Source organism: Amphiura filiformis, chromosome 3 (assembly GCF_039555335.1).
Source record: "Amphiura filiformis chromosome 3, Afil_fr2py, whole genome shotgun sequence".
In the NCBI taxonomy this organism is placed as follows: Eukaryota; Metazoa; Echinodermata; class Ophiuroidea; order Amphilepidida; family Amphiuridae; genus Amphiura; species Amphiura filiformis.
Window position 1 is genome coordinate 72233580 of NC_092630.1, and position 27347 is coordinate 72260926.

The 27347-nt window shown below is 36.9% G+C and overlaps 1 protein-coding gene across 1 annotated transcript; it reads left to right on the plus strand.

Annotated features, from left to right (window-relative positions):
• Positions 1-2132: 2132 nt before the first annotated feature.
• LOC140149072 (isoleucine--tRNA ligase, cytoplasmic-like) lies at positions 2133-25474 on the plus strand. The gene is made up of 25 exons (XM_072171230.1): positions 2133-2241; positions 2988-3115; positions 5329-5485; positions 6122-6241; positions 7190-7324; positions 8584-8668; positions 9782-9998; positions 10580-10640; positions 10799-10897; positions 11327-11446; positions 11744-11934; positions 12965-13165; positions 13650-13742; positions 13967-14071; positions 14750-14920; positions 15474-15618; positions 17520-17640; positions 18406-18497; positions 19137-19336; positions 20174-20360; positions 21012-21299; positions 22352-22447; positions 22966-23142; positions 23817-24108; positions 24870-25474. Exons 2-25 carry the CDS (start codon positions 2997-2999, stop codon positions 24938-24940), a joined length of 3543 nt encoding a protein of 1180 aa, XP_072027331.1. The 5' UTR covers positions 2133-2241; positions 2988-2996; the 3' UTR covers positions 24941-25474.
• Positions 25475-27347: the final 1873 nt, after the last annotated feature.

Consider the following 27347-nt stretch of genomic DNA (forward strand, 5'->3'; position numbering starts at 1 on the left):
CCTACTCTCCATTCCAGAAAAATACAGAACTATTTTTTTGGGATTAAAAAATATTAGCAAGTTCTACCAAATGAAACACACCTCAATCCTAATCATTCATTTAGTCCTAACTATAAAAGAAAAAGTTCAATATTTTACTAATTTCTTGAAAAAGGAGCCAAAAACATGCATTTTCAGCATGTTTTCTGACAATCCGAGTCACAAAAATCACAGACTTGGAACAAAGTCTAAGCAGTCAAAAGCATGAGTAGCCCCCCCACCCCCTATATGCTAAAATTTTGCTCTTATTTTCACTTTTTTTGTGTTACTTTAATTAAATGGTTGGTTATAAGAATGAAACATATCTTTTCCAAAAATTAGAATGCATATAAAACTGAAATTAGTCTACGGTACAAGTCTTTGGGTTTGATTGTCACAGTATACGAAAAACACCCTAAAAACACATGTTTTTGGCTCTTATTCCAAAAATTGACCAAAGTATTAAAATTTGATTTTTATTGCTAGTTAGGACTTACTAAAGGATTTAGGATTTAGCTATGTTTCATTTGGCAAAACAGGATTTACATTTTTTAATCCCAAAAAATTAGTTCTGTATTTTTCTGGAATGGTGAGTAGTGGGATGTATGCGGCAGTGCAGAGGTGCAGTTCAGGTTTTTTGGTATATCTTTCGTTCCAATGAGAAAAATGGTGTTTTTTTCTGGACAAAGTAGACCTAGGCCTACAGATAGATTCTTCTTAATTTTCATGCGAAATAATCGAAAGTAGGCCTAGTGGTCATATTTCTCTTTCGTCCCACAGATGGGGGGGGGGGAGGGGTTTGGGGGCACTTGCACAACATTCTCCGCTAGTCTCGGTTTGGTTCCATCTGTGGATAATGTAACAACTTAAATAATTACATAACTGCCCTATGAAAAAATGCCAAAGTCCTTTAACCCCCCCTAGTTTTCTCAGTGCCAAAAACCCATTCCTCTTCTTCCACAACGCCACTTACACACAGCCGGCTCCCATGTAGGCCTATTGGGTGAATTTTAATGTTAGGCCTATATAGTCTACATTCAGGGGCGGAGTTAGAGGGGGCGCACCCAGCACGCATCCCCTCTAATTTTTGCAGAGCGGCTCCCTTAACTATAACTGAAATTTTATGGGCACAAAATAAAAGTACCCTCCTGTAAAAACTCTTACCAGCAAATAAGGGCACAGACCTATCGAATCTTGTTGAGTTTTCAAAGGAGGGAGGAGCTCTTTTTGTGTACGGGAAAATTTCCCATATCCTAAGCTGTAAACATGGTAAAAGCAATGTAGCCCATGTGCGCCTTGGCGAATCTTTGCGGTATTTCTTTTTATAAAAAAAATGATCAAAATAATTTTGAAGTGTAAATAAGTTGTAGTCCATTTTTTGTGATTCTCTCAAATGCTTGCTTTTTTTCAAAATTTTGATGACTTGGTTGGATTCGTACAACAATACTTTTAGGGGGATGTCATTTTCTTCAGAAGGGAGGTCACAAATATGTTGGTGACATTTTTTATTAGGCCTCCCCCCCTATCGCGGGCTAAATTTTTATGACCCCTCCTATCTTGGGTCGAAAATTTTTCGATTCTGCCTACACAAACTGAAGACAAATTATTCATTGCCGGAACAAAGGTGCAGAGCACATGAAGACTTGAGAGCGAAGAAAATGTGTGGTGTGCGTTCAAATTTTGATCATAAGTGTAAAGGCGCATTATATAACGAAAGATTGTGCGCATATTTTAATTGTTAAGTTAGCGGATTGCGTGCGGAGATTTTGAGTCACCAGCCCTTTAATTATTCTATAACCCCCCTATTTTGGGTAGTAACAAATTATAGCCCCTATTTTGGGTTTAAAAATTCTATGCCCCCCCCCCTCCGTATATTTGGGACCCCCTTCTGAAGAAAATGATATAAACCCCTTTTTTATGTTCCTTCCGGGATTTTATTCTATCGCAAAGGCTTTTTTAAAAACATTTCTTGTTTAATATAAGTTTTCCTAATTTATAAAAACGCTGACAGTATAGTCTCTTGTACATATAATCATTTCACGCAAGGTCAATGTTTTGCATCTGAGCGTATTTAGTCGAGTATGTCACAGAGTTCTCCATATTCCCAACTTGATACACGTGAATGATCTGTGTAGAAGTGGATGGAGATTTTGGGAGAAGAGTATTATTGTGATCTGGCAGATCGCCCCGAGTACTGTATTTTATCATATTAAAAAAGTGCAGGTAATCAATGTCAGTGCAAGATAGTGCTTTATGTATCTGTCAATTTAAGTTACCATAAATGATCTGTTTAACTTGATACACTGCTTGTTCCTGACCTTGCACTGACTGAGCATGCTGAGTAAATTTAGTTAAGCTTAAAAATTACTTGCAACTGCATGACTGTGCAAAGCCTTTTATACAGTATTTATATACAATTTATACAAAAATGCACTTAGCTTTCTCTTTCCTTGCATGCTTAGGTCAGTAAAAAAAGGTATTTTAAATATTAAATTTCTGCCTAGTACATAAATTCATTTAATCAGTATCAGGTCCAAGATCATGAATCATGATGTCCTGTTATTAAAAAAAGATGATGCAATGTTACTGAAACTCCAGAAACATTCAATATTTATTATATTACACAATACACTGCAATAACACTAACAGCAAACTTTGTACCTGATATTGCCTGAGCAAAGTTAAGTGCTATTTCACTATAAGTGTAAATATTGACTACCGGTACGGTCGGTCGGTATCATGACTATTGACATTGTATGTATTTAATGTTTCGTATCCAGGTGTGACTACTATTATACATGCACACACCACACCTAGATTGCAAGCTCCAGTGCACATACTTGCAACTAGATTTTAGGGACCATAACATTAATGTGAAGTACCCAGAAAACAATCCACTTTTATTTTAAGGGATGAACTCTAATTATGACATACTATATCTTATAAAAATGTTAATTTTGTAATGACAGAATCACAAGATGGTACAACCTGTACCGGAGCACATCAGCTTCCCAGGTGAAGAAGAGAAAATCATTGAGCTATGGAAGGAAATTGATGCTTTCCAAACAAGTCTGAAGCAGTCCAAAAACAAACCCAGGTAGGTACTCAAGTTACATTATAATAATTCATTTAAATGCATTGATTATTCATGATGCAGTGAACCAATAACAGTTAGCAAAACCTCATGGAGCACCAAAATATATGCAACCTTCAATGTGCAGCTATATTTACTCCCAGAAATGTTTCACTTTACCATTTCATGTTTGGTCCAGACTAGTGTCTATGTTGAATAATTTATAGAACCTACTTTCACCATAATCTGTTCCTACACAAATTACACTTTCATGCAAATACCCTGCAAAACAGCTTCCTAAATCGACAACTTCCATGTGTTAATCAGAAATGTTATCGTTGCATGTTCTGACCTTTATATTTACATGTCAGTGACACAAAAACAAACATTAACCCTAACACCCGGTGCTTTTTGGGGAGGGGGAAGGAAAGAAGAAGAATAGAAAACAGTTGAACCACTGACCCCTCGGCTGCCAGACACATGCACAGGGATAACTTGCCACGGCGATCTATATGTACCGGGTGTCCCAAAAGTCCCTTAACATTGTGAATTTGCCATAACTTGCGTTGGGTTAATAGTGTTGTTACAAAAATTGCACAGTATGTAGATAATTCTTTTAGAAATGTTATGATACCAAACATGCCTATGTGGTCATGACCCTTTGGCGTGAAATTAATGGATATCTACCGTACCGTACAACCCACTTTTATAAACGCAAAATAAGTCTCGTCATTGATATAACATGTTATCAGTTTAAAATCTGTTTTGTTTAATTTGGCTGTGTTTGTTTGATTGTTTGTTTGTTTGTTTTCAATGCATAATCTTCATTTTCTGTTTTATCTGGGTTTTATATGGAAACTACTAAAGATCTTTTCTGAGGATTCGATGAACAGTTGTACGCAGTACGTTGTTCTCCATTGAAAGTCAAAGTACTGATCACCTTGGGCTTTTCGCCACCGCTCTTCGTATGACATCAATGTTTGTAGCCGATCTTCCTGTTCTTCCACGTCCTGCCCGAAGTAGATCATGAACAGATCCAGTTGATAGGAATTTCAGCACTAGTTGCTGGATTGTATTTCGGCTGGGTAGTGCATAATTTACATTAAACCGTTCCCTAAACATTGCTTCAGTGAGTTTGTCCGACTTTGTCTCGGCAAAGAACCATACGACCTGAATCCGCTGATCTATAGGAAATTCATCTTCACTTCAACTGTTTTAAAGTAACGCTTAATATTGTCAATATATCCTAATTATAATCTAAAACAGCAGTCACGCTTACGCTAAGCCATGTAATCCATGAATGTTCATACCTAAATGTAGTGTGCGCAGTGAGTGAACCAACTCTATATTTGTTCAGGGAAGCACATTATTCATGTTCTTGAACAAAGAACACATGAGCTTGCTTTTGTGGGTTTGATACACACATATGTACAGTCGCACAGTAAGGTCAAAGGGTCATCAATAATGCTGTTTTTGGTATCAGAATAATTCTAAAAGATCAATCTATATGAATATGTTCTCCATTTTGGTATGAAGTAGGAAATATTTGAGATATGGCCAATTCACAATGTTAAGTTACTTTTGGGACACGCTGTAGCTTAGCTGGTCGAAGTTTCCATGCCCATGATGCATTTGCATCACATGGGATACCTGCACTTTGGGGATGCTTTGTGATTTGAGCTTTTGTGAGGTTTTATAACATATAACTGTTTGTTCTTAGTTCCTGGCTTCAAGTTTGACCCTTGTTTGAGTCCTGTGTTAATCAGAAATGTTATTGTTGCATATTGTGACCTTTATATTATACATGTCAGTGACACAAAAACAATCATTAACACCCGGTGCTTTTTGGGGAGGGGGAAGGAAAGAAGAAGAATAGAAAACAGTTGAACCACTGACCCCTCAGCTGCCAGACACATGCACAGGGATAACTTGCCATGTGGATCTATGTAACTTAGCTGGTTGAAGTTTCCATGCCCATGACACATTCGCATCACATGGGATACCTGCACTTTGGGGATGCTTTGTGATTTGAGCTTTTGTGAGGTTTTTAACATACAAATGTTTGTTCTTAGTTCCTGGCTTCAAGTTTGACCCTTGTTTGAGTCCTGGAAAGATACTTGTGAGCTTGTATGTGTGAATCAATTTACACATTACCAAATCTGAATTCATTTGATACCCATGTAAGTTGAGTTAGGCCTTTAAGCTTTCTTATAGTTTCTTGTAATCTATGTTGACAGGTATGCTTTTTACGATGGTCCTCCCTTTGCTACTGGATTGCCACATTATGGCCACATTCTAGCCGGCACTATCAAAGACATTGTGACACGCCATGCTCATCAGAATGGATTCCATGTGGAGAGGAGATTTGGTTGGGATTGTCATGGATTGCCAGTGGTAAGCATTGAATTCAATTCTAACTCAAGTTGAAATTGTTAATGTAAGATAAAAGGGTTGGGCCTTCTACAATTAAAGAAGTAACTAGTATTTACTTACACAGTATGCATTTGTCAAAACATTTTGAAAAGAAGAAGAAAGACATTAATTGTATAAAACTCTAATTGAGGTAGTCATTGTGACATCAACACCGCCATCTTGTGAATACGGAGTGCCATGTTGCTAAGATCACTGCGTTAATGACTGACTGAAGAGGTGCGTCACGTGCTGCCACTTCCGCGTAATCGGGGTATAATGTCTAACGTATGACATGCAGAACGGCAGTACCCTCAAGATGGCGGATCCTGCAGAAAAGGCTGACGGCCTCTTTAAGATGGTATAAAGAGGAGTGTATGGTAACACCAGTCAACAGTCAATGTTTGGTAACTCTTCTCTCGGGCTAGTAAAATTGGAAACATACATGCCTGACTGACTGGGAGCAATGTTTTTGGCCTGCTCAATAAGATTCCACTGTCAGGTATTATATTAGTTCTGTTGGGCTGGAAACTTTTAATTGGTTTACTGAATAGTGCCAAAACAAGTTAAATCTACACATTTATCAATTGACTGGTATTGCTTTTGTTCAACAACTTGCAGGAGTACGAGATTGACAAGATGCTGGGTATTACTGGGCCGGATGATGTCGCCAAGATGGGCATCCAGAAATATAATGATGAATGTCGCAAGATTGTCATGAGATATTCTAACGAATGGGAGGTAAGGAGTACTGGAATAATAAAGAAACAATGAATGAATAATGAATGTGGCAAGATTGTCATGAGATTTGTTTTAAAACAATAGGAGATAAAGGAGTACTGAAATAACAAAGAAACAATGAATGAATGAATGAATGAATAGTAATGATGATAACGACAACTGCATAATTTATCATCATTGTCATCATTGTTTTCATCATTATCATCGTTATCTAAACTGTAACCTTTAAAGGACATTTAACTTGGAAGATAGCATAAATGTAGTTTTGGAATTAAATCTAATACTGGAACTTACTTTTTGCAACTATTGCTACGTTGCGTCTGGAACCACCAGACTTCATCAGGCAACTGCATTAGATTTAATTCCAAAACTCTGTTTGAAACTATTGGATGACTAAGAACATTCACTCATAACATAAATGTATCACTGAAAGTTGTGAAATGTGACATGATATCCAATGATACATGTACGTGAAATGATCTGTCCAAAAAATCACATAGGTCACAAGTTGGTCATAAAAAAGTACCTCTCTGTAATATGTCAAAAAAAAACCCTTGCCAATTATGATCCAAGATAGCGTAAATTGAATGTGTACATGGATGAAAATACACAGTTTTGGAAAGCTAACGTTACAAGGATACCAGATATGCCACAGACAGTGAATTTAAAATACAGCATTTCTGTAAAGAAAATTGAGTGGAAAAGTGACATTTTTGTTTAAAAAGAACAAAATGTTGCTCCCCTCTTATTTACTACTACTTATTTTCTCCTGAGGCAAATACTTGTAAAGACATGATGTTTTAAAGTAGGCATCTTTTCGACATCTTTGTGTGTAAGTCCACCCCACCGTTGGACCCTCAAATCCACATGATTTTGGGTTGTTTATTTTACCTGTGATGTAAGGCATTTCCTTATTTTATTTATTATATTTGACTTTTTTCCTTGCAGTTCATTGTGAATCGTTTAGGACGTTGGATAGATTTCAAGCATGACTACAAGACGTTGTATCCCTGGTTTATGGAGACTATCTGGTGGGTGTTCAAGCAGCTCTATGATAGTGGCTTAGTCTACAGAGGATTTAAGGTAAGAGAGCTTTGGTCAAGACTTCAGAATAATAAAATAAAATAAATAAATAAATAAATTTCGGTATTTATATAGTGCCTTACCACAGATCAAGGAGTGTTCAAAGCGCCGTAATTTCGCTGCCATGTTGAATCATCACAATCAGATCGCATCAACTAGGCATTGTGCAGCCAGAATAGCGCAAACCTATCCGCACTTAGATTGTAACATCCACCATTTATCTGTGCAGCTCCCCAAATTCCATTGGGTGAAGGAAGTTTTGATAACCAAACAACTAATCACCGATTTTTTGAAAGCAGGAGGAAACCGGAGATCCCGGAGAAAACCTGCGAGAGCGAGCATGGAATCGGGATAAACCAAGTGCACATGAGTCCTTGGGCTACCGGGCTTGAACCCGGACCTCAGTGGTGCAAAGCGAGGAACTACGGCTGCGCTTAACTCGCTTTCCCTAATTGTTGCTACTCCAAGAGATCACAGTTGTAGTAAAGGATTAAGAGATTATGTTAGGTTTAGGCTTATGGCTGGGGTATCACTAATTAAACTAAAAAAGTTTGGTGACAACATATATAAGCTGCATGCACAGAATTAGAGAAGTAGAACCGGAACTCCCTATACTGCTTTGTACAATCGCGCCATCAGCTATGGGGAGAAAATTGCGGGTATTCGGGTACTTGCCGAGGGTGCGCGGAGACGAACGAAAACATTTCTGTGTCTCATCTGAAGCGTCTTGGCGCATCAAGTGTGTCTCTCAAATGCACCCTCATCCATGTGTCGCGCTTGCATGACGCCTCAAGTGCATTCCAAAGGAAACCAAATGCCACCAATTTTTGCCCCATGCCTGTATCAAGATGGCCGTTGAGTCCTGATTCTCCGTCTTTAATTCTGTGGCTGCATGTAAAGGTACATTTAACGCTTAAATCATTTTGTTTCTCATATAAATGCATCAGTCCACAAGAAAAATTGGCGCGTCCGAAAAAACTGTGTGTTGTGCGCGGAGCGTGCACCCATGCGTATATACACAATGCATGGTTTGCATTTTTTTCTAACGCTTGCTCTGATTGGTTCTCGCAATCTAAGAGTGTATGCATGACTTGCCAATGGTAAAGCCAATAGCAAAGTTGATCCATTGTAACATTTATGTTCATAGCAATCGCCATCTCAGCTTGAATTTCTGGCTAGTATTCTTATTGCACATTTTTTTTCTTAAGTGGCTCAGTTATTTTGTTAACTTTTAATTTGATGATACTACTTTCTTTCAGGTGATGCCCTTTTCAACAGCTTGCAATACACCATTGTCAAACTTTGAGTCAGGACAAAACTACAAAGATGTGGTGGACCCTGCTGGTAAGTATGATGACATTCTAACACATCTTTGAGGGGTAACAGATAAAAATAGGATGGGTACAAAAATATTGATATATTAGTTTGTGTAATCTAAGGAATCAGTAGGTTGGTAGCGAGGGGTACACTTCAATCTAAACATTTACATGCAGGTTTATTAATCTAGGGGTTCAATAATTTATTATTGGAAGAGCTTTGCTTTTAATCTATGGTGTTTTTGCAAGCATATGTAATGCTTGCCAACATAATTATTCTCACCAATTATTATATTCTGTGTGTAAAATGAAGTTCCAAGTAAATGAAAATTGATCCAAAAATTTTATGTTGGGAGAATGTTGTGGATAATTTTTCCCCCTAACTCTGGTTTAAAATTTCATTGCACAATGTGAGAATCAAAGCTGATTTTTGCAAGGGAATTATGATTCTTGCTAATTGTAGTGTGTAGAGTTTGAATATGTGTGAGAATCATCATTGATTCGTACAAATCTTTGCAACCTAATTATTCTCACCAATTATTATATTCTGTGTGTAAAATGAAGTTCCAAGTAAATGAAAATTGATCCAAAAATTTTATGTTGGGAGAATGTTGTGGATAATTTTTCCCCCTAACTCTGGTTTAAAATTTCATTGCACAATGTGAGAATCAAAGCTGATTTTTGCAAGGGAATTATGATTCTTGCTAATTGTAGTGTGTAGAGTTTGAATATGTGTGAGAATCATCATTGATTCGTACAAATCTTTGCAGGAATCAATTCACATATTCACACCAAAATTGTAACCATGCAACCTACCTACTTCCTAATATATGACATGGTCTGATCCAATCAAACCAAAGTCAGCAATACTGAAATTGAGATATAGGCAAAAATGAGGAGTAAAAATACAATGAAAACATATAAAAAGTTCAAAACTAACTTTGCAACCTACTGAGCAAGCAAGAAATGGCAACTAAATTGTCAAAATGTTTGACTTTGGCTTGAATGGATCACATATGTAAAAGGACTTTAGCGTAAATGGAAAAGATTGTGTCACATTATGTAAAAGGACATACTACCAGGAGTAACGTGATTGCAAAATTTTATTTCATAATACTTATACATTTTTTTGCGGTTTCAGTGATAGTAAGTTTCCCATTGGATGAAGACCCTAACGTCAGTGTGATAGCGTGGACCACGACACCGTGGACACTGCCCAGTAACCTTGGCCTGTGTGTTCACCCTGACATGGATTATGTGAAGATCAGTCACAAGAAAGATGGCAAGATCTACATCTTGATGGAAGCACGACTATCAGCGCTCTTCAAGAAGGCAAATGAGTACAAAGTGCTAGCAAAGTAAGAATTAGTTTGTATGTTCCATGATTTCTGTTAACAAAATGCAGGGTTCCCACAGAATCAGGCTAGTAATATCCCTTATTTATACATGTAGTTTCCTGTCAAGAGAAAAGGGGACGTTTATTGAAGGTGAATTGTCAGTGAAAAAACTTTAAAATGGGATTAAATTTCCCGATGGTGCTCCTGTAGATAGGAGAGATTTATGACTATACAAATACTACTACCATGGCGACGCTCACAGAAATTGAGTGGAAAATGATATTTTTGTGGTAAATACAACAAAAATTTACCTTTAAGCGCATCATCAATCAAGTATCTGGCGAAATTCTACCATAATTAGGCAATGAAATGTATGGAAGTTTGAGTCATAATAGGTTTTGTCCATGCAATTTAGCGATCGTCACTGACATGAATGATGCAAGTTTTAAGCTTACTCACACGATATAGCATGGAAATGTTTGCATTTTTGTCAATTTTTCACGGAAAAATTGGAGGGAGGCATTTATTAGAGGGGGAGCGTTTATTACAGAAAGTATGATATGTTGAATCTCACAATGCTATGTACTCTGTGTTGTTTTCAGGTTCAAGGGATCAACACTAAATGGCAAGACGTACAAACCATTATTTGACTATTTTATTCATGTAAGTATAAACAAATAGCTCAAAATCTCGCATTATTTTATCCGACTTCATTTTGTTATTCAAAATAAGCAAAATTACATCACATAGTGATTTTATTTTTTTAATGTTCCTGTGTGTATATAAACTTGGAAATATTTTAATTTTTTTAATTGTATCAGCTGAAAAAACAAACCGGTGCCTTCAGAGTGGTGACGGATGGCTATGTGACAGATGACAGTGGTACAGGTGTGGTACATCAGGCAGCTTATTTTGGACAGGTGAGTCTACAGAAGCTACGCAATGCATTGGGATAATAAGGTTACAGGAAGTGAGTCTCTTCATTACATAGCTGCTGTGAGGAGAATGCTCCCTCAGATAGTGGATAACTTCAGAATAGTGGATGCCATCCTGAACCATAATCCTAACCCTAATCTCTTAATTCACACTTTTAGTCATTACCTAACCCTAAAACCTTAACTTGGATGGGAAAAAATTAGCATTTTGCAGCCAACTGTTTTTAAAATGTCATCAATGTAGCTTCAAGATTATGGATTCTTCAAACTTGAGAGTTATAAAGACATTGCCATGGGAATGAATCGGCAGAATGCTAAGATTGATTAATATATGATTGAACACAAAGCTAACCATTGTGATTAATGAAGAGTATTTGATAATAATTTGTCCAAATACTACTTGTTTTATCTCAGGATGATTACCGTGTGTGCCTCAGAGAAGGTATCATCACTAAGGAGATGGTCATCTGTCCAGTAGACAGCAGTGGATGCTTCACTGATGAGGTCACTGATTTCAAAGGACAGTATGTCAAGGTAAGCAATGACATGTAGTATAACAGGATAGGCTTGAATAGTAGAGAATGTTTGAAGGTTGAGGTCACAGGGTTTTAAACATCAATGTGGATTTTGATATCTACTGGCAGCTATGCTTTAAACAGCTCGCCTAGCAACATACTTGAGAGTGATTCAACCACTCACTTAGCAATGATTGACCAGATGTAAACTAGATGTAACAGCCTATGTATCTGCCGGACTGGCAAGTGCTAGTGATTTAGGTAACCCTTGATGGTATCACATCATTTGTTCCATTTGTTCCTTTTCCTCCTCTAGGAAGCAGACAAACACATCACCAAGTATCTGAAGAACAACAACAGACTTGTAGATCAAAGCACTATCAAGCATAGTTACCCATTCTGCTGGAGGAGTGAGACCCCCCTGATTTACAAGGCAGTACCCAGCTGGTTCATAAGTGTGGAACCAATGGTGGAGAAACTGCTGGCCAATAACAAGGAGACATACTGGTATGTATAAAGCAGCTATTTGATTTGGTATGTGAATAAGGCTTTATGTAATAGCTGCCTTGATGAAGGGGCAAGATGTGTATATAAAAATTTAAAAAAATGTAAAGCGCTTTGAGGCTGTTTACGGCATAAAGCGCTATATAAATATCTACATTTATTTTATTTTATTTGTTTGTTTGTTTTTTGTTTTTTTTATTTTGTTTTTTTTTAAGATGTGTATATTATCAGAGCAGGGGATAAGTACTGTGTGAGCATGTGGAAATCAAAACTGAGCATGTCAACAAGCCTGCAACCTGTCTGAAACATGTGAAAATATCACAATCATAGGACATCACTCAATGTGAAATATGTTCATGAATACCAAGGATAACTGCCAAAGATATGTTGTGGCCTAATACTTGTGGCTGACACTTGTGAAAGTAGCCATTTGGGAAGTCACAACTCACATTTCTGGCCCATGGCAGATGTCCTTTCAGTGATGATCTCAACTGGAACACACCCATCCCTCTGTGACAGTGTCTTGGCTGGCCACCCGTCTGCCCAACCTTTTAGACGGGGAGTTTGCTTCTGGGACAGGCAAAATTAATGCATTTAACAGATGCTACATTAGCTTGCCTGCTATTTTCAAAAATCAAAGCTTGTGCTTTGTTAAGATTTGAATTAAATTTTGACGGACAAACTGATGTTGTGACTGAAACCTTCAGTCTTCAGCTGGGTTGTGATGTTTGTCTGTCAAAATTTGGTGTGCTTGGCTGTTGATGATGTTTATATTCGACAATGCCAAGGAATATGAACCTTTACCAAAATAACAAAATAATTAATATACATCAGCAACAAATACATTAGATTGTGTTTAAGACCATGTTTGAATATTTTAACTCTGGGAGAATATCTGGTGGTAAGTGGTAAATGGTTCCAGAGAGTATGCCCATACACAGCACCTATTTATCTCTTACTTTTAGGGATCACAAGAAGGGAAGTTGAAATTATGTTTCAGAAATTATAATACAGTTACTTTGATTCACTACAGGGTACCAGATTTTGTAAAGGAGAAGAGATTTGCCAACTGGTTGAGTGATGCCCATGACTGGGCCGTATCACGTAATCGTTACTGGGGTACACCCATCCCTCTATGGGTCAGTGAAGATTTGGAGGAGATTGTGTGTATTGGATCCATGCAGGAGCTGGAGGATTATACAGGGGTAAAGATCAAGGATCTACACAGAGAAAAGTGAGTTACTATCAAGTATTTTGTTTCTTTGTTTGCTGTTGTTTTATATTTGCTTTCAACTGGCAATAACTTACCCTATATGTGACAAAATTGTTTGTGAGTAAAAGGCATGGGTCAATGGTCACATTTAAGATCCCACTGGTCAAAAACTTAAAGAGCTCTGACCATCAAATATGTCTTTTCTCAGCAAATTTTATATTGGCAATTTGAAGTGAAAAGAAAATGATTGTGTGAGTGCTATGTGTCAAGAAACCCTTGAAGAGGGCAACAATTTGTTGCAGGGTGTTATTAATAAACTAACAAATAAAGGAAATAAAGTTGCTTTTGGTATTAGGTAGCTGCCAGTCATTTCATATCATTGGGTGATTGCAAAAACATCTTATGAAATTGATTAAAAATAAAACAGTACTTGATTTTTAATACAATACCATATACATTTTCCCTTTTTGATGCATATAATATTGTTTCTCATCTTTGTTTTCAGTGTCGATGGGCTCACTATCCCATCCAAGCGTCCTGGGATGCCTCCACTCAAACGAGTGCAAGAAGTCTTTGACTGCTGGTTTGAAAGTGGCAGGTAAGCATAATTTCAATGATCTCAATATCTACATACACTATAAAGCAAACACAATAGAAGTTCTCTCTTTGGTTTTTACCAATGGATGTAAGAATCTCAGCAATAGTAAACCTAAGGAAGTTGATGATAATAACTTAATTTTCAAAATTTCCTCCGGTGGCATGGTTGGATCAGATTGTGTTGGAATTTATTAAAACTGATGAAGAGTTATGTTTTCATTGCAGTATGCCTTATGCACAGCAGCACTACCCATTTGAAAACAAGAAAGAGTTTGAAGACAACTTTCCAGCTGACTTCATTGCAGAAGGCATTGACCAGACAAGAGGATGGTACGTAGACATCATTACACCCAGGGGATTACATAAAGCCACTAGGCCATGTTTGTTTGTTTATTTCTTCTTTGCCAGTGGTCCATATTCAGAGTGAAATTTAAGTATCCCTCTGTTCTTCCATATGGCGTAGTATGCGATCTTTAATAACTTGTAAAAATACCACTTTCACTGTCACTTTGGCTCAGGTGCTTAACCAGTCTCGGCATTTCGAAGGGGTAAAAAGCTGGTTCACAGGTTTGGAAAAATGATTATTTTGTGGGAAGGAAACAAACTTTTTCACCATTTCCATCCCTCTAGATTGTAGATACCAAACTTTCCAAGGAATGAGCTCCCTGGATCCCGTATTTTTTCCAGACATGCTGGTTTATTCAGAATTTAATCCCGGTTGGAGGAGAGGAGCAACAAGAAAAGATTTATTTAACAGAACTTTCAAATTTTCATCTTGATTGTATCTTAAAATATTTTTCAAAGAGGGTGGTCGACTCCTGTGGTTATGCCTCCTGCTTGGATTATTTTATCATCCGTGGTATGAAACCTTCAAGCATCTTCTACTTCTGCCTTCTTTCCATTTAAGATGTTGTGCTGTTCACCTTCCTTCCTTCCTCTTTTCACCACATGACCTGTCAACTTCCAGTTTGTTAAATCATCTTTATATTTATGTGCTTTATTTTGTAGGTTCTACACACTGTTAGTAATCTCTACAGCTCTGTTCAACAAACCTCCTTTCAAGAATTTGATTGCCAATGGATTGGTGTTGGCTAAAGATGGACAGAAGATGAGTAAGAGAAAGAAGAACTACCCTGACCCTATGGAGGTAGTCAACAAGTATGGGGCTGATGCATTGAGGTAGGTCACACCTGACAAACAGTGGGGACTGTGGGGAGATTTTATAATATTTTGTGTGGGGGTGTTCTTTTTTTCTTCATTATAAAATAATACACTCAGACAAAACAATATGCAAATTTTGTTTACCTTTGAGTACAGCATACGTACGACATACATATTCTTTGCAGAGGAATATACAAGGTTACGCATGGTCACTTGCGCTGTAAAGACATGATTGTGGTTTACCTTGATGTAAACAACTTCAAATATTTGGGCAAAAAATGTTCTCTTTAAATGGCAGTATTTTGGCAATAAGAGAATAGAAATTAAGGTTGCTGCCTTAACCTTCAAATAATGTATACTAGGTGGTAAAAATGTTAAAATAATGGGTTTGGCTGCACCTGGCTCATTATTTGCATTTTCACTGCCGTATACACATTATTTGGATATAATGGATAGGACATTACCATTTAAATGCAATTACCACACCCATGCTGGACTGTCTTCTTGTGTCACATGTAATGACAAACAAAACACTGCTCAAATTGAAATTGAATTGATTTGAATATTTCAGATTGTATCTGATCAATTCACCTGTTGTGAGAGCCGAGAGTCTACGCTTCAAAGAGGAAGGTGTCAGGGATATCATCAAGGATGTGTTCTTACCATGGTTCAATGCATACAGATTCCTTATGCAGAATGTTGAACGTCTTCAAAGGGTACGGCTTATATTACAACCTTGTTTGCATAATGCTTTTTGGTAATTCTACTCCAAATGGTGAAATGTATATAGTATGAACAAGTCAACCAAATAGAAGATACTTTATTTTGATTTGGGAGTACATAATGTAATTGATTTGGAATCTAGGTGCTAATAAAATGATTTTTTAAAAGTATTATCTGTCAGTGATGAACAAAACAGATAGACCTGCTGCATATTTTGCTTGGAAGAGTAGACTTTGAAGTACTGTAATTGCCGTTGGTGATAATCCAATGTCATTTTGTGTTGTTCTGTATGTTTCAGTGAAGTGGCTGCTGAGACACTTGATGAGTTGAGTTGAGTCCCCCTGGTTGTGAAATTTAGTGAGAATCAACACTGTTGTACAGAACTCTCATTTTGGACAATGGATCTCATTTTGAAAATCATCTCAAATTGGATAGAATTGAGATGCAATTTGAGAATGAATTTGAGTACCAATATGAGATCCATAATCACCCAATTGGTGCTTAGTACAAAATGTTTGTCATCTCATGGTCAAAGAAGTTGGATGGGGATCACCAAAATTGTATTTTGGTAGAGCAAGGCCTAAATGTTCCAATTTAAGTAGCATTGGGAATTTAGTGCTTATATTACAAGTTACAGATCATGTTTCTCTGCCAAGAAGACAAGGTCAATACCAGTGCATGTACATGTGTTATTGATACTGCACTAATGCATCCCACATTATTAGGGTTTTGTTTCTGTTTTTCTCTATGATGAATTATTTCTACATTACAAAACTCTTTTTATTTAATTTTTTTTAAATACTAGTACGTAGCAAACAACCAGAAATGAACTATTCTGTTGGATATTCCTTTGTTAGTAATTAAGTTCGCTATTTTACTATACTCTAGTTTTGTGAAAATGATTTTTGGCATTAGGCCTACCTGTTTTTTATTTCCCACTTAAAAGTACCTGACATATTTTTCACTCAATGTTGGTGCTCAAGAATGAAATGAAACCACTTTTCTGTAGGAATGTGCGCATCAAATTTATCACATTCTCAGCTAACACTTCTGAAACATTGAAAATTGCATTCTCTATTTTTTTCTTACAAACTTGATTAAGATTTGTTCAATTCCCTCCCTCTCAAACTTAACTGGACAAAACTGAAAAATCTTTTGAAGTTACTATTTATAGTTAAACTACAAATGCATTCAACATCAGAGGGTTGACCTTGTTTGAGGACACAGAACAAGAGGCATGAATTGGTTTACAAAAGACCATGAACAGCAATTAAACCTAATATACTTCACCATGAGAAGTCCAGACACTGGGTACATCTGGTTCCATGTACCATACAGTACTTCACCAACTATAATAGTTAGCACCCAATAAAAACTAATTGGGTGGATTATATCTCAATTTGACACTCAAATTGGATCTCATATTGGATCTCAAATTGCTTCTCAATTCTATTCAATTTGAGATAATTCCAAAAAAAGATCCATTTTCCAAAATGAGATACTTTTGAATAGCAGTGCAAGATGCCAGTCATCCCAACCTTTCTGGCTTGCATTTTTTATTGCAGTTGGAAGCATTTCACACACTTTGTTGTATTTAAAAAGTATTTTAATAATAAAAGTATTTTTAAAATTAAAAAAAAAAAAACATTAGCTGCCATCTTCTTATGTCCGTGCAATCGCTTGAAACAAGATTGGACCAAAATCAAGATTGTGTAACAGTAAATATTATGTTCAAATGATTATGATTATTGGGCTTTTAATGCTTACTTGTCAGTGATCGTGATTCATCTCGTGGCTGATTTTCCTGATTAAGTTTTTACATAAACATACTTTTACTTTGACCACATGAACATTATTGTAGAACCTTTAATATATTTTTTTGTTTTCATTGTAGGATGATGGAGTCAAATTCCTTCATAATGATGAGACATTCCAGCCATCAGATAACATCATGGATAGGTGGATCCTGTCCTTCACACAGAGTCTCATCAAATATGTACGCCAAGAAATGGCAGGTAGGTAGGACCAGCCACAAAGTTTCATTTCCATCAATGGTGGTAGAATTTGTGAGGAGAGTATGGTTTGGATAGGGACATGCCTCAGAATGTGGGACACAAATTTTATACTAATTTTCACTAAGAATGGTACCTATTTGTTTTGGGAAATTGTGGCTCAAGATTCATGATTCCAACAAATTTGAGAAACTTTTGAAATCAATTGACCCATCTGTATACCAATTTTCAGACAAAAAGTAGGGGCCATCATTATACCAGAAAGCCTTGGGGAGAACCCTCCCAGGGAGAATAACATTGTGCAAATCCAGTTGATTGTCACAAAATAACTGATATAGAAACTTAAAATATGTAACAAAATCTGAACATTTTTGCGAAAATAATGGACACTTTTATGTAAAAGGTAAAAATATTTGTAATGCAGCAATTGTGAAGAATCTGGATCAAAGTTTACATGTACATCACAAAGTAATAAGTATTAACCCTAACACCCAACCCTGCTTTTTGCTATCGGAAGTTAAAGAAACGAAAAAGGAGAAAATATGAAGAAAGAAGTCACTTGATTCCATGAGCATATAACACTTAAAGTGATTGCGTCATCGCAGACCCTGGAATTCACGCATGCGCAGTGGTTTTCATCATGGTATTTTGTGGTATCTATGACTGTTAGGGTTATTCAAACTATGTTATAGCTTTTGAAAATGCAATAAAATAAAATAGAATGCATTATGATGGCTTTTACAGTAGTTGTTTATGTTTGACTTTCAGCCTATCGCCTGTACACAGTAGTTCCCAGGCTGGTGAAATTTGTAGATAAGCTTACCAATTGGTATGTCAGGTCAAATCGTAAGAGGCTAAAGGTGAGTTGAACTAGTAGGACATTCAGGATGTAACTTAGTTTTACAAATTATATGAAATCGGAACAATAATAAAATTTTTGTTTTTGATGATGACAATGTAAAAAAAAAACCCAAGGTATATAAGAAATCAAAAAAGTAAGTTCTGCAATAGCCTGTTCACTGGACCCATGCTTAATGCCGCCACATGCAAGTGCTCAACTAGTCCAAGGGTCGGGTCCAATTTCATGAAATGGATCTGTTGCCACTTTGAATAATGGAACTAAAAGTGTTAAATTTGAAGGAAAAAAGTTAGTCAGAACACAACAGGCAAGGTTTGTTTGGTCCTTGAAAATGTATCTATATGTTCATATTTCAGACAATGCAGATAGACCTAGGTGGTCTGAACATGAATGTTGATGAGTTTAGGGGAAAAGATCAGACATGAGAATTTTCAGGCATTTGCCTGAATGCAGGCAGATTTGTTGCCGAAATTTACACATTTAAATCATTTTTTCAGCCTGTTTTGGACCTTTTAAAGCCAAATTCATACAATTTTCAGGCAGTTTTCAAAAAAGCAATTCTCTTGCCTGATAATGGACCATAAGGTCATAATGGTGCCACATTCTGTTGCTAAAATGCGTTCACTTGTTTGAATTTTAGGGTGACTTTGGTTCTACAGATTGTCAGTATGCATTACACACCCTGTACAGTGTACTCTTCACAATGACAAAAGTGATGGCGCCCTTCACACCATTCTTGACTGAACACATGTACCAGAATCTACGTCATCTAGTTGACCCTGAGTTGAACAAGGGGCAGGATGTTAATAGTGTACACTACCTCATGTTGCCTCAACCAAGGTAGGCTAAAGATTCCCATGTAAACACACACAAAATATTGTTATACTTTTATTTTTCAGCCTTTCAGAAATTGGGGAGAGATTGCCATACAGCTCCTTATTGGTAGTGTGCGACAAGTGCTTTTCTCAGTAGTCTTATACTTAAAAGAGAACATTTCTTACAGAATGTAACACTCAGTAAAAAAATAAAGAATTTTATAGATGTGCACATTTGTTCTGTGTATTTTAACACCTCTTCAATTCAATGTGATTTGATTTGACTAAGATATGGCCCTTTACCTGAGTAAAGGTAACATTTTCAAATATAACTGATATAGCTGTGCAATCCTTACTGATGGCCATTCTGTAATGAAAATAAAGGTGGGTTTTCTGATTTTATCACATGATGTTTTATACCTTACATGAAGAACATCATCTAATTGTCTTGAGTTAGGATATCAGAAGCAAAAATGTGTATGTTAGTGATCCATAATATGGTACTTGCTCTTAGGATGTTACACCCATAGACTACTACAGACTATTCGCATACAGCAAAAGTCACATATATTCTCGCATATTCATGAGGGCAGATCGTTTGATCCGTGTGTGTCAAGAAGCAAATCTCACCAGCATTTTGTGTCTTTGCGTATCCGGTATGTGCATAACAGTTTTGTCTGTCGCACTTCATGGAACGATCAGTCCTCATTAATGCTGGGACATTCCCTGTTTGTGAAGAGTCTGTAGTAGTCTGCATTTACACCGCCCTCAAACCTCTTTATTCTATCCATGCAAATATGCAATTTAAATGATGTGCATCTCAGACCTACAATTTTATGGTCTTGTTTATTATTTATTAAAGAGAGGACCTGATTGACAGTAAGATAGAAAGAGCAGTTAGTCGAATGCAGTCAGTGATAGAACTAGGCAGATATCTAAGGGATCGTAATACTATACCTACCAAGTATCCACTCAAGGAAGTTGTCATCATCCATCCAGAGGAAGAATGTATGCAAGATGTCAGATCACTAGAGAAGTACATCGTAGAGGTAAAGCTGAGTCAATTTGTTTTATGTTATTAACTCACAAATGTCATTGTAATTGTGCCTTTAACTTAAACCACCATCAACATTTAATTGTTATTTTGTCTTGTCTGAACTTTGTTCAAAAAGAGACTATGCTGTCACTTCCTGTCTGTTGGGGTGTGTATATAGGGGTGTGTATGTGATTAAAGTTTGGTAAAATAGATGCCATTCCAAAGCTGTGCTTTCTTTTGTAATTTGAATATATATTTTTTTAAATCATTTTTGAACAAAACAATTGTTAAATGTCATGTAAAGCACCGAAATGCATGATAATAGTTGAAAATGTGGTTTTAAAATACATGTTGGGGTTTTGGCCCCACAGGCTTTTGCGATTTGTGGGTTTGTTATTTTTGCGATTCCCTAATCTTACCCTATTTTTGTGAGGTGTTAATTTTATGTTGTGAACTCAATTTGCGAAAATAAACTCGAGAGAAAATTACCACTTATACATTACTTGTTTTGACCGTGTCTAGAATGGTTCTCATTTACATCACTTATACAGAATAGATGCGAGTTTCTGAAACAAACCTTTTTCACAGCATTTGTAACTGTCAGTTAAGTATTATTTCATAGAACATCATATTTGTTCACTTCATTTGATTCTCTTAATTGCAGGAACTTAATATCCGTGTAATGACAACATCTCAAGACAAAGACAAGTACGGGGTATCACTGAGAGCAGAACCTGATCACATGATTCTTGGCAAACGTCTCAAGTCAGATTTCAAGACAGTCTCGGAGGCCATCAGAAAACTCACAGATGCTCAGCTGCAGAAGTTCCGTGCTTCAGGAGAAATTGAAGTTCTAGGACACAAGCTTGGAGAGGAGGATTTGAGGTTGATGTTCTCTTTGGCCAACCAGGGCAAAGGTCAATCGCATTATGAGGCTCATTCAGATAATGAGGTAAACTTATGATTGCCATTGCATACATGTATCTGGATATTCCTCCTATGAGAGAAAATGGTAGATTTGAGGACATTGTAGGGAAAATGGGCAGAGGTTCAGCGGTATGGGCTTCACCCTGGGCCTCAAGGAAGAACAGATGATTAATTGTGTTTTCAACTGATTGAGTGTCCCAGGTTAAAGAAGAAATAAAACAAACAAACAAAAACCTCATGGTAGTGAGATTATGGCTTTGAATCCCAGTGATGCCATCATGTTATGCACTTCTTTACCTCTGCACATGGATCCTGGGAAGACGGTATGACCGAAATTACTCTGTCATTACGTATCCTGGAACAACCCATTGCGTACAAGGCACGGGCATGCATACTGTACCCTCTACTGATCATGTGTGTGTGGCTAACAAATGACGTGCTGTTAGCACCTGTATTTTGTATTGTGGGATGGAATTTCGGTCAAACTGACTTGCAGTAGAGAAATCCAGGATGCACATATTGCCTCTCATTGCCCAGGTATATAAATGGAAACTACTACTAGCCTATGCTGGAAAGGTAAACATACTCACTGCATGGTGAGGTTTGTTGTACTTTCCCCTCCCCCTCACCTGCACTTTATAATCTGAGGAGTCGTCTGACCCAACCCTTCAAAAGGAGTATGGACTCTCTGACCTGTAAATGCGGGCACTAACCTTTACCTAAGGGAACATGGAGATGAAAGAACAATAAAAGAATATCAATGTAGAAGGAACAGGAGAAAAATAAAGAGAGAAAAGAATGACAAAGGTGATCAAATTAGGGTTAAAGGAAGTACTTGTTGGGTATGACAAACCTGTGAAAAGTACATATGCTCACATTTTGTGCTTAATACTACTTAACTATATATGTGTCCAAAAAAGGGGTGGGGTGGGGAGGATGCAGAACATGCTAAAGAGCAGGGAATGTTCTTAAAACCCTATGTTTAAGAGGGAATGAAGGGGACATACCAGTTTCAGAAGTAGACAATCTGTCGCATGTTTTAAGTGCTAAAACTTTCATTTTGGATTTTGATTTCAGATTCTGATCTTATTGGATGTCACTCCAGACCAGGCCATGGTAGATGAAGGGACAGCAAGGGAAGTCATCAACCGTATTCAGAGACTAAGAAAGAAGGTGAGCTTGCTCGCTTGGCCACATAGATTACTATGATTAACTTGTAGCCAAAGGCAGCATGCAAAATGGCTCTCGAAAATATTGTGGAAGTTTTATTTTGCACCACTCTTGTGTGCAGAATTTGCTGGATTTCATATGTGGCATACTGTTGAGTGCACCAACTGATTTGACACAGTATTTCAGGACTATCCTTTTTCAGAGTCTGAAATTTAATGCCTATTTATAATTTAATTTAATGCCTATCTCTTAACAAAGTGTTTACTGCTGACAGACCATGTGCTACATAGGCTGAAAAAGTGTAAAATAAATCTAACAAAGAAATTACCTTATCATTGCAAGTTTACAGGGTAAACATCAAGTGGCAGACGATATGTCCATCTTCCAACTTGATTTTATTAACACTGCACTTCTTATTTACGTAGTATACATGTACATGCTACATCAGCAAAACATGTGAAATAATTCTGATTACAAATGTCATATGAAATTATTACCTTTTCATCGATTTGTGTTTACAGGGCAAACTTCAACCGCAAGATGACATCACCATCTTCTACCAAGTGGATCCTGCAACGGATAGGTTATGTGACATCATCCAATCACATACTGAATTCATCAATGCAACTGTCAAGAAACCAATGTATAGATTCCCAGTACCAGGTGATGCTGAAGAGATCATCAGGGAAACTGCACAGGTACGCATTGATTCATGAGTAACATGCAAAGTCCAGTCTCATTTGTTTATTGAGGGCCAATTCTATGAAGTATGGGAGACAAATCGCTGCACCCACTGTGAGTCAGGTACAGCAAATTTGTCAAAGCACTGTTATGATATAGTCATGTAAAGGCAGTGGCACGTAATACTGTGGTTGACACGGAAGGTAGACAAGTCGGCCCTCAATGGAGTCCTTACACTATAGTCTTAACTCATGAATATCTTACACCAATTAAGGATACACCCAAGTTTCACTAAAGATGCAATATGGATATTGCAGGATAATGAGAAATGATGTAGAGAATTAGCTTTCATGTCTGATGAGTTTGGTCCTAGATGTAAAATCTGTGAGTTGTTGATTTGCCAGAAATATGCACCTGTGTGTGTGAAATTCGTGGATTTATTTATATCATTAATAAATGTTAACTATAGTTGAATTATTTTAATCAAACTGACATAAAGGTGCATTTAACATTTGTAAGATTAACTAACATTAGGTTGGTCAACAGTTTTTAACTTCTTACTCGACAAAATACACTTGATACAACATAACATTTTTGGATCGTTCCACATTTTGCTCTGATGTCTTGAAAGAGACTGGACCATGTGATTAAAACCTATGAAGTCACATTCTTTTCCATATCTCTCCAACAGCTAAAAGACATCAATCTAGAACTAGTCATAGTACAGGGACATGTTGAGAGTCAATCAACATCAGCCGGCACAGTCTCCAATGGTCCTGGTCCGTTCTGTAGATTTGTCAATGTAGAACTATGCAATGCTGAACCTCAAGCTGGAGCAAAAGGCACCAAGGGAACAGTCCTGCTGGAGAATCCAAGGGGAGACTTCCCTATGTCGGTGTCAGAGTTGAAAGGTCATATTAAGGTCATCTTTGGTTTACAGGGCAGGAGGATGGTGTTGTTCAAGACAAAAAGTAAAAGTAACGGTGAGTTTGAAAAATATTGGGAGAGTTTTTATGTACTAGGTAATCGTTTATTTTTGCTTATTGCAGGATTGAAGGAACTTGCCCTAAAATTCGTCACAAGCCAGATTTTAACATTTTTGCAACGACCGTAACTGTGCTGTTCACAAACATGAATGCAATCTAATAAAGACGAAATCTTACAGTTATCATGAAGATAGCATTAAAGCGTATAATTATGTTTACATACATACAAATAATGGCTGTTGCATACGGAAAACATGGTGGGGAAATCTATAACACTCACAGGATAATTGAGTTGAAATAATCAAATAGCTTCAAATCAAATAGACTTAGAGCACTTAGGCAAACTATTTTGTGCAGAAAACATCTGATTGTCCAGGGCTGTAATGAAATAAGCTGGGTAAAATGCAGGTTGGGTTACAAACTTATGCCCAATTTTCCGAACATGCGATCACCGGGTAGGGAAAATAAATGTAGGGTAGGGAAAATAAAGGTAAATCACATTTTTTGATAATGTTACTTGGTTTGTTTTTTTAATGAAATGAGAACTGCAAAATGTTTTGGTAAGTAAGAACATGGTTCATTGATATATTTTCATGTTGTTTATGCCCTCGGGCTGCAAATCTCTTCATAAACAATCGTTCAGTCATGAAAATATATGAATGAACCCCTCACATAATAATTTCTTGCTTTGCACTGAAATTGCTGATCATGAAGACTGACTTTTGTTTTTGTTTGTTTGTTTTCTTGTATCTATACAGAAGTGACAGAAGAAACTGTAGGTGATATCTTCAGTTTACATGGGAACACACTCTATGCCTTTGTCAATTGACGCTAACTTAATCCTCATACTCAAAAAATCCTATTTTTGCTTGAAATAATGACAATAGTTTGTACTGCAAGGTATTCTTTATCTAAGATAGAAGTACTCAATGTTGCATGGCAACTTCTAATATGTGAATTATGTTAAAAATATATTTGAATTTGTTCTTGTGTGGTGAAACTGGGATCAATTATTACAGTTGAGAGCTGTGCCAATTGCCAATGTTCAACACATCAATGGCACAAATATGTAACAATTACAATTTTAGCATCCCCTTGTATAGCAGTTTTTTACTGAATTGCACAAGATATCATTGTAGCAGGTTTGCATCTGTAAATGATCAGGTTTAGTACCCAAAGACTGGTAATGTAGACTATATTATTATTAAACAACCCAAAACTTGGACCCTCCAAATCTGTAGAGAGTTTTCCTTCCTTTTCTCTTTTACTGATCCTGGGTCAGACGAGTTATCTATATATCATGTCCATGCTCTCAGCTAATTAGCCTGATTAATCAATGCAGCTTTCAGCAAGCCAGCAATATTAGTAGGATCAAAATATGACATAGCTACCACATGACCCCAAAAAAATTGCAACAGAAGGTTTTTTGGTATTTACTTGCAGTATAAGGTCTAATAAATAACATATCAAAAGTTTAGAAAAATTGAACTTGGGGTAAGGGTCCAAATGTGACGTAATCAAAATGGCCGCCAAAAGCTGGAAAAATACCCATTAATCTACTGATTTCATCCATTTTTCACTTTCGATTTGTGGGTTCCACTGGTGACAATCTTGTTCAGATGTACATTACTGGATGTAGTAATAAATCTTTATATTGTGGTATTCAGATGGATCAATTTGACAGCCATTATGCATTTCAAAATGGCCGCCTTTGGTACTTTGACATTTAAAATCAAATCATGCACGTAATTGTAAAGCGAAACTTTTAAAAGCGTTGGCTTTTCTAAAATAGCCAATATCCTTTGTACCCATATTCCATTAAAATTTATATAGGCATACGAATCAAATTGGCAGCAAGAGTGAATTTCAAAATGGCCGCCATTTTGGTATGTTGGCTTATTGACTTAAACTATGCACTTATTGCAACTTGAAACTTAAAGCGACAGAAATTCTAAAATAACCAACATCCTATGCACCCATAGTACCACTTTTAAGTAGGCATAATGTACCAATTTGGCAGCCATATAGCATGGCTGTCAGATATAATCACCATATTGATATGTTGCTTTTAGTATATTCTTGGAAGTACACAAAATTCATCTTGCTATACCACGATGCGATGCCTTTGTTTGCAGTAGTATATATCAACCACATTGTATTATACATGTCTGTTTGTTGTCATCATCATCATCGTCATCATCTGAGAATAGTTCTTGATCCATGTTCTCACATTGGCCTATATGTGTCCACATGCTCCAGAGCAATTGGGTCCATTCTTTCTGTATCTACATTTCACTTTGATGCATCCTGCAGAACAACTGCATCGAATCATCTTCATCAATGATTCTGGTGCTGGACTTCTTTTAATCATGAGTGGAACAAATTTGTCACCTTGAAAAATCCATCCCCAGTCACTTGGATTCATTCCATCACTTTTACACATCCAATGCATGCCCTGTAGATACATTCTCATGAAGTAAAGCTTTGCAGCAGAGGGTGTGGGTGGAAGTCTTTCAGGTTCAACAAAGCTCTTTGCTGTGCAAACTGTTTTGGAAAGAAACATGTAGAGTAAGGATTCCAAAGAGGCTGATTGCTGACCATTAAACAGAGACACCATTGCTTTGCAGCCTTCACTTAATACATAGTCTTGATCCATATTGAGAGTGCAAAATGCCTTGGAACAAACTTGTAATACAGGATCACCAATGATGATTTAGTTGAATACAGACTTGCCTACCCCAAATATTCTTGAAGTAGTGTCGCAACCTGAAAACGCATGGGCAAACAACAAATCCGAACAAATGTCATAACTGAGTAAGCGCTTGAATCTTGATATCATACACATATGGTTTATCATTGTCAGACAGAAAGTACAGGTCCTTACCGTCCTTTTCTGCATAATGAAGAAGTAATACCAACAGATGTGTCTTCTACAATTAGGGTTGTTGACTTAATGATGTCATTGCGACTGCTGCTTTCACTGTATCAACATGTGCATCTTCTTCGGCGTGGATCACATGGTATCCTTTCTGTTGCATACGGTCACCAATTAGTTTAATGAGAATCTGTTTGCTCAGATCATTTGAGTTGAAGGCTTCTTTCTGACAGCTAGCATCTGATATGTCTACCTTATTTGCAACCTGACTCTTGTGAAAGATGCATGATTATCAGAGGAGGAACATAGTGAGCAGTCCTTGAATTGTCTCAGGGCCATCCGCCTCTGATAAGTCGCCGAT

Excerpts from the sequence above, each read along its gene's own strand:
- LOC140149072 (XM_072171230.1), top strand. The coding sequence starts at position 2,997 with ATGGTACAACCTGTACCGGAGCACATCAGCTTCCCAGGTGAAGAAGAG. Across the intron at positions 22,448-22,965 it reads TTCAGAGACTAAGAAAGAAG|GGCAAACTTCAACCGCAAGA; the intron begins GTGAGCTTGCTC and ends TTGTGTTTACAG. Across the intron at positions 24,109-24,869 it reads GACAAAAAGTAAAAGTAACG|AAGTGACAGAAGAAACTGTA; the intron begins GTGAGTTTGAAA and ends GTATCTATACAG.